This window comes from Hibiscus syriacus, unplaced genomic scaffold, assembly GCF_006381635.1.
Source record: "Hibiscus syriacus cultivar Baekdansim isolate YM2019G1 unplaced genomic scaffold, ASM638163v2 tig00110419_pilon, whole genome shotgun sequence".
Classification (NCBI taxonomy): Eukaryota; Viridiplantae; Streptophyta; class Magnoliopsida; order Malvales; family Malvaceae; genus Hibiscus; species Hibiscus syriacus.
In genome coordinates, this window is record NW_024062731.1 from 326,328 (window position 1) to 334,811 (window position 8,484).

At 36.4% G+C, this 8,484-nt stretch overlaps 1 protein-coding gene across 1 annotated transcript; it reads right to left on the minus strand.

Moving 5' to 3' along the window:
* Positions 1-4,648: 4,648 nt before the first annotated feature.
* Positions 4,649-7,540, minus strand: LOC120124582 (superoxide dismutase [Cu-Zn], chloroplastic-like). The gene is made up of 8 exons (XM_039143219.1): positions 7,190-7,540; positions 6,630-6,691; positions 6,498-6,537; positions 6,320-6,415; positions 6,207-6,238; positions 5,984-6,059; positions 5,645-5,698; positions 4,649-4,897 (listed from the first exon to the last, which is right to left on the minus strand). The coding sequence occupies exons 1-8, from the start codon at positions 7,449-7,451 to the stop codon at positions 4,872-4,874; spliced, it is 648 nt and encodes a 215-aa protein (XP_038999150.1). The 5' UTR covers positions 7,452-7,540; the 3' UTR covers positions 4,649-4,871.
* Between the last annotated feature and the right edge of the window lie 944 nt (positions 7,541-8,484).

Sequence of the window (8,484 nt, forward strand, 5' to 3'; positions counted from 1 at the left end):
CGGAGGTGATGATTTGGATGCAACCCAGTTGTGGCATATGCGGTTGGGACATGATGGAGAGAAATCCTTGCAAATTCTGGCAAAGAAAGGATTGTTGAAAGGTGCAAAGGCTTGCAAATTGAACTTTTGCGAGCATTGTGTTCTGGGAAAGAAGAAGAGAGTGAAGTTTGGAACCACTATACATAATACAAAAGGTATTGTAGATTATATTCACTCAGATGTATGGGGTCCTTCAAAGACATCATCTTTGGGGGGAAACCATTATTTTGTAACTTTTGTAGATGACTTTTCCAGAAGAGTTTGGGTGTATCCGATGAAGTCTAAAGATGAAGTGCTTCAAATTTTCCTGAAATGAAAAAATATGATCGAGAACCAGACTGGTAAAAAGATCAAATGTCTTAGGACGGACAATGGAGGGGAATATAAAAGTGACCCATTCTTTGACGTTTGCCATGAGTATGGTATTGTTCGACACTTCACTGTTAGACATACACCACAACAGAATGGGGTGGCAGAGCGTATGAATCGAACACTATTGGAGAAAGTTCGATGTATGTTGTCTAATGCTGGGTTAGGCAAGGCATTTTAGGTTGAGGCTGTGACATATGCTAGCCATCTTATTAATCGTCTGCCGTCATCAGCGATAGGAGGAAAAACACCTTTGGAGGTATGGTCTGGAAAACCTGCTACTGATTATGATTCCTTACATGTATTTGGATCCACTGCTTATTATCATGTGAAGGAATCCAAGCTTGATCCGAGAGCAAAAAAGGCTCTCTTTATGGGAATCACCCATGGAGTGAAGGGATTCCGCCTTTGGTGTTTAGACACCAAGAAGATAATTTGTAGCAGAGATGTTACCTTTGATGAATCTGCCCTAGTAAAGAAGGTAACAAGTGAAGCTGTCCAGACAAGTAGTACTCCGCAGCAGGTGGAGCATACTCCAAAACAGGTGGAGTTTCAGCAGATTATGATCCCAGAAGTTGATGTAGCTGATTCTTCAACTCCAATAGAAGAATCAGAAGATGAAGAGGTTCAAACCCAAGAACCATTGGAGACACTAGAAACACTTGCAGTTACAAGGCCAAGGAGAGAAATTCATAGACCTGCTCGATTTGTTGATATGGTGGCCTATGCTCTTCCAGTTGTTGATGATGATATCTCTATCACTTACCAAGAAGCAATACAAAGCTTGGAAAGTGATAAGTGGAAAAGTGCCATGGATGAAGAAATACAATCTCTCCAAAAGAACGACACTTGGAAACTGGCACAATTACCGAAAGGTAAAAGAGCCATTGGATGCAAGTGGGTATTTGTAAAGAAAGATGGATCTCATAACAAGAAAGATATTCGCTACAAGGCATGGTTGGTAGCTAAAGGCTACGCTCAAAAGGAGGGAATCGACTACAATGAAGTATTTTCCCCTGTTGTGAAGCATTCCTCCATTAGAATATTGTTGGCCTTGGTAGCATAGTTAAATTTGGAGCTAGCTCAACTTGATGTAAAGACGGCTTTCTTGCACGGTGATTTAGAAGAGGAGATCTATATGACACAACCAGAAGGATACAAAGATGGTGGTTGTGAGAAATGGGTTTGTAAGCTGAACAAATCGCTATATGGATTGAAGCAATCTCCGAGGCAGTGGTACAAGCGATTTGATAGCTTTATGAGGAGGCAAAAGTATACTAGAAGCAAATATGATCATTGTGTGTATTTGCAAAAGCTCAAAGATGGATCTTTCATTTATCTTCTCTTGTACGTTGACGATATGTTGATCGCTTCGAAGAGTCAAAAGGAGATAGACAAATTAAAGGCTCAGTTGAATCAAGAGTTTGAGATGAAAGATCTAGGTGAGGCCAAGAAGATTCTTGGTATGGAGATAAGAAGAGATAGACAGAGAGGGAAGCTTTGTTTAACACAGAAGCAGTATCTGAGAAATGTATTACAATGTTTTGGCATGAATGAAAATACCAAACATGTAAGTATCCCATTGGCTTCTCATTTGAAACTTAGTTCTCAATTATCTCCTAAAACTAACGAAGAACGAGTGTATATGACAAAAGTTCCATATGCTAATGCAGTTGGGAGCTTGATGTATGTAATGGTGTGTACGCGTCCTGACATTTCACAAGCAGTTGGAGTTGTGAGCAGGTACATGTATGATCCTGAAGAAGGACATTGGCAAGCTGTGAAATGGATTTTACGGTATCTCCAACAAACCGTGGATGTTGGTTTAGTTTTTGAACAGGATGAAGCACTTGGTCAGTGTATGGTTGGATATGTTGATTCCAATTATGCTGGTGATTTGGATAAGCGTCGATCAACTACTGGGTATTTGTTTACTCTTGCTAAAGCCCCAGTAAGTTGGAAGTCTACATTGCAATCTACGGTGGCCTTGTCTACTACAGAGGCAGAATACATGGCAGTTTCAGAGGCTGTAAAGGAAGCAATTTTGGCTTAACAGGTTGATGGAAGACTTGGGAGTTGTTCAAAGTCATATTAGTCTCTATTGTGACAGACAGAGCGCTATTCACTTAGCGAAAAATCAAGTCTACCATTCAAGGACTAAGCATATCGACGTGAGGTATCACTTTGTGCGGGAGATCTTTGAAGAAGGAAAGATTCTACTTCAGAAAATTGCGACATCAGAAAATCCTGCAGATATGATGACCAAGGTGGTAACAGTAATCAAGTTCAATCATTGTTTGAACTTGATTAACATCCTGAAAGTATGAACACCTTCGGGTGTGTGGCGCTTGTGAGCGCAGTTAGAGGCACTAAAAATTTGGGGAGTTGAAGAAGTTGAGTAGGCTTGGTAATTTCAAGCCAAGGTGGAGATTTGTTAGATTTGTCTAGAAATTAAGTTGACAAGTTGGAAATTTCATCTTGGTTGGTGGCCAACTTATTGGAAATTTCATCTTGGTTGGTGGCCAAACTTTGAACATGTGAATTTCATATTTGGTGGCTAACTTGTACACATTGGAAAATTCTTTGGTAGGTGGCCAAACTTTGAACATATTGTTCTTGAAACTCAACTATAAATAGGCCTAAGTATTTCCATTAGAAATAATCCCAAAAACAAGTTCTCTCTTCCTCTTGTATTCTTCATTCTCCCACTTTGGGAATTCCAAAGAATTCCATTTGTTGTAATATTGGCGATATAGTGAAGTTATCATCCGGTGTGGTGCCCGAGGAGTAGACGATATTCTCGTGGAACCTCGTAAATTTGGTGTGTTCTCTCCTTTATTATTTTTTTATTCGGTTCTTTTCCATTGTGTTTCAATATTCAATAGTTTGACAGGTTTATCCGCTGTGCAACCTTTGGTGGTTTTAATCTTGACATTTTAGGTCAATTTTAAAACTACGTTCGTGTGGGAAATAACCCGTTTTCCCCAACACTTATATCTATCTATTTATATATATATATATATATAATATCGGTAACATTAACTAATTACAATAATTGAATGACGAGGACTTCGGTATTCTTTCAAGTAAAATTGAGTTATAATCTTATAGATGAGAAATTAACATTGAAAGAATTTTATATTTTATTTTAAGATTTAATTTTATTTATTTTAAATATAATTGAGATTTAGGCATGTAAACGAATTGAACGTTCAACGAGCCATTCATAAACCTTTCGACGCGAAGTTCGTTTATGTTCATTTATTTATTAAACAAATTAACATGAACAAGATTTTATGTTCATTTAATTAAATGAACGAACACGAACAAAAGGCTATTTCGTTCATTTACATTCGTGAACATTCGATAATCCGTTCGTTTATGCTCTCCAAACCCGTTTGAAATATAAAGACTAAATGAATTTTGAGCTTTTAATGAATTTTAGCCTTATACCCATTAATATTTTTAAACTCAATTAATTTCAAAACCAAATAAAAAGTACTCAAATCGATTAAAGAAAATATAAATTCTAAAATCATTTGAAAATAAAAAAAACTCTTCTCAAATATAAATCCAATTAATTTTATGTTCATTCATTTGTGTTCGTTTATCGTTTAAACGAATGGACCTGAACGAACATGAACAATCTAAATTTCTTAATGCATGAACACGAACAAAAACAAAAAAAATTTGTTTGTTTAGTTGTTTGTATTCGTTTGTCTATTGGTTAATGTTAAATAAACGAATAAGAACATACATTCGTTCGATTCGTTTACAGACATATTGAGATTCATGTGATTACTGAACATTACAAATATTTTCTTTTAAAATATATATACTTTATAAGTATAAAGTTCACTAATTACATAGAAATGGAGAACGGATATTTGGTTTAGAATTACGATAAGCATTCAAGACAATATAATTAGCAAAATCTTGGAAGTATCTTAGGGGCAAGAAGTAAGCATAGGACTACAAGTGTAAGTAAAGACAAAAGTTAAGTGGAAATGATATTTAACGTTCATTTTCAAATGATTAATTTTTAAAATAAATATTACCATTTCTAAACACCTTAGATTAATAAAAAAAAACATCGATTAGGTGCACCGCAATGGCCGTTGCCCTACCCAACTAGTGAAAAGGAACACAACAAACGCAGTTGTCGAGCGGGGGGGTTTAGTTGAACAGAGGATGTTTATTTCACAAGTCATAAAAACAAACATTAGCACAAAAAAAGCAGGTTCTACGTCTACAAGCCATAATACATGCAACTAACTAATTTTTTATTGCATAGGGAATACTGACAAACAAAGATAAGAAAGCTCTGCAAATGTTGTTCCCCCAAAACTTCTTGTCTGCACAATCTCATTTAACAGGCTATCAACATTGAAAGCAACGTCACATGCGCCTCTATAAGAGAAGTTGCCAACGCCATTCCTCCCAACTGGTGCGACTGAAGAGATTTATATCGGAGTCAAGCCGACGACTCCTGCAGAGAGATTACCAGCAAAAAAAAGTAAACACAAGAGGAACTTATGAATTCAATATCATGTTTGATATGTATGCTGGAATGAATATTGACATAGGCAATTAGGAATGTCAAAGATCTGGTACAAAAGATCACTTAGTCCAACATTAAAACATTCAATCCCCATATGGCAGAATCCACAATACTGTGTCCAACATAAAGCATATCGATTCATACACCCTATTCACCGCAAAGCCATGGATGTACAAGTACTTCAAAGAGTTCAAGAGTCCATTGAATGGGTGGAAGGATGGAATTGCGCCAATCCGAAGGATCTAATAGACTAATATACTACAGAGAAAGTTTGAATCAAATGCATCATTGTCCCCTCGAGCAAAATTAAGGCTTGACTGAGACAATACAGAGTAAAACATCAAAATAAAATGAAGGCCACTGGAAACTGGAACAACAAGCGGCAGAGTCCTCCAAGTTACAATGCACATTTGGCTTAACTAAAATAAATTATGCTCAAAACAAGGATCAATCTGGAAAACGTATGAATATCTTGTCTGCTCTGTAAAGATATAGGCATGTAGATAAAAGTACAAAACTGGAACAACAAGCGGCAGAGTCCTCCAAGTTACAATGCACATTTGGCTTAACTAAAATAAATTATGCTCAAAACAAGGATCAATCTGGAAAACGTATGAATATATTGTCTGCTCTGTAAAGATATAGGCATGTAGATAAAAGTACATATGCACATACCACATGCCAATCTTCCACCAGCGTTTCCAGTGGTTAGACTAAGTTCATGTCCACCTGCAGATGAATGATAAGACATTAATAGTAGCAAAAGGAAAGTAAGAAGTAAATAAGAAGGAAATTCTGAAACCAGAAAGCAAAATGTGACCCGGCTAACAATATCAACTATGATGAAGCATGAACGTAAGTTTAAACAAGAAAAAAAAAACTTCATTCCTAGTCTACAATCAAAGTGCACTGTCCTAACAGCATAAAAGTCACTACAAGTCACTTTTCTGTCCACAACTTATGAGGGTAGTTAACTCATTAAGGAACTGTGAGAACTGCAAGCCAAATATTTACCCTTTCCAAGATCATCCTCAAGCTCATGAACCACAAATGCTCTTCCAACGACTGCATTCGGGCCACTTAGTGGTATCTGCTCAAGAGAGTCAAGGTTTAGTAACAGAAAAGGAAAAATGATCTAGAGCCGCCCACGCTGAAAAAGGAAAATTTCATGCACAGACAAAAGAATATGCTTATCCGGAGACTTGCACGGAAAGAAACATGAATTTTTTAGTATCACCTGATTGTCCACAATTGTTGACTCTGCCACTCCTGTATAACCAAACAGCCAATGAATCAATTCAACTGGTGCAGAAAAAAAACAAAAACAAAGTAAATCAAAGAATGTATTACCATCAGCATTAGCAATTATGTTTCCCAGGTCACCCGCATGGCGTACTTCATCCTCAGGAGCACCATGTGTCATGTTGTTAGGGTTGAAATGTGCTCCTACCGTGTAAAATTTTAAGAAGTAAAGGATTTATATAGACAAATTGAAACTTAAAACAAATTCAAATGAAATAAGTTATACCTGTTGACATGCATCCATTTGTTGTGTCACCATACTCATGCTACACAAAAGGCAAAAAGAAAAGATCAAAATCATGTATTTCTATGTACTGAAATCCACAGGAAACAAGCAGCTAAAGCCGAAAACACTCACAAGGTGGAACCCATGAGGCCCTGGAGTAAGACCGGTTATTCGAACATTCACAGTTGTAGGACCTATTTCATTCACAACAAGTAAGCATTCTCAGATGATCGAAATATTTGATTCCTAAAAAGATAAAAGACATACAAGCTTAACTTTCTTTTTTCCTTTTTTAGCTTCCTTGTTAGACAGAAAAGACAGAATTATTTCGTAAAAAATGTTTCGGGATATAATTCATTGCAAATTGAACTTGAACATTAATTTTTTTTCTGAGTAATTCATGTCAACATCAACTTGAAAAAAAAACAGAAGAAAACCCTGGTAGCACGAAAAAAAAATCCTAACACACTATTATCAAAGAATAAGACTTAGAAATGAATTCGCCAATAAGAAAAACCCCAAAAAGCAAAATGTACCCAATTTCCTTTCTTTTGCTTCTTATCCTTCTCAGCCAAAAAAGAGTCAAAATTTCCCCATTAAAAAGAAACAGAACCAAAACCCAAATCACAAAATATATTAGAAAGTAAATAAATGGATCAAAAGTGAGGGAATAGAAAGAACAAAAAACCGACCATCATCTTCCTGGGTCAACGTGACAACGCCTTCAACTTTGGAATCACCCTTGAGAACAGCGACTGCTTTCTTTGTGGCAGCGAAAACAGAAAACGGCTTCTTGGGTACAGAAGAAGGAAGGGAGAGGGATTGACGGGGGAGCTTGAGAGAGACGCCGCGAAATGAGGAGAGAAGAACTGGTGGTTTTAAAGGGTTAGTTGATAAAGGAAAAAGGAGATAGTTGTGAGATGGGGTTGTAGCGAGAAAAGCGTGGGCTGCCATGGCTGCTGTAGTCGCAGCTTGGGTGAGTGAGTGGGTGAGAGATGAAGATTACGATAATGTGAGAGGAGGTTGTGGTGGCTGACTTTCCCTATGAGATATAGCTATTAGCTATAGGGTGTACAGTGCTGGTTTTATATCTGGCTGCATCTGTTGTGTTTCGACCCTCGAATATTCTGTGCTGATGGGACCGGTGCGGTCCAAAATATAGAATCCCTTAGAAATTAAGAGAAATAGAAATCTAATTCTATCAATTTTTCATGTTTAATTTAATTTTTTAAAGGGAGAATTAGAATCTAATTTTATTAAGGGAGGGAAAGTAAATTTCATCTATAACATAATGGAATTGAAATCTTTTGGAGGAGAGAATGTGAAATTTGATCATACTATCCTCATTAATCTTTTAGTATTCAGGTCGGATTTTTTAAAAAAAATTCGGGATCGGGTTGGATTTTTTATAAAAATTTCGGGTTCGGGTTAGGTCGAGTTTTTTTTAAGTTTGATATTCGTATCGGGTCAGGTCGGGTTTTTTTAAATGTGATATTCGGGTCGAGTTCGAGTTTAGGGTAAAAAATACCAGACCAGACCAAAAAAAATATATAATTTTACCTTATATATTTAGGAATAATTACAATAATACCCTTCTATATTTAATTTTTTCTAATTAAGTCACTGTTTTTATTGAATAAAAATAATTTTTTATTATTTCGGGTCGGGTCGGTTTCTAATTCATATATTCGGGTCGGGTCGGGTGAAACTTTATTTTGGTCGGGTCTTGGGTAGAGGTTCCCTTGTTCTTGGGTGGGGTGAAACTTTATTTTGGTCAGATCGAGTCAAGTCTCGGGTGGAGGTTCCCTTGTTCTCTGGTCAGGTCGGGTCTAGTGGACCAAAAACCTAACCCAACCCAACCTATAGTCATCCCTAATTGGGATAATTTTAACTTATAATATTTATTAGTATGCTTTTTATAATTTATTGAAATGAATAATCAATCAATAAAATGAAAATTTAATATTTTTAAATTTTTTATAATATA

Coding starts and splice junctions, on each gene's coding strand:
- LOC120124582 (XM_039143219.1), bottom strand. CDS start 7,451: ATGGCAGCCCACGCTTTTCTCGCTACAACCCCATCTCACAACTATCTC. Junction 6,692..7,189: donor GTTGACCCAGGAAGATGATG/GTCGGTTTTTTG, acceptor TGAATGAAATAG/GTCCTACAACTGTGAATGTT. Junction 6,060..6,206: donor CAACAATTGTGGACAATCAG/GTGATACTAAAA, acceptor TCTCTTGAGCAG/ATACCACTAAGTGGCCCGAA.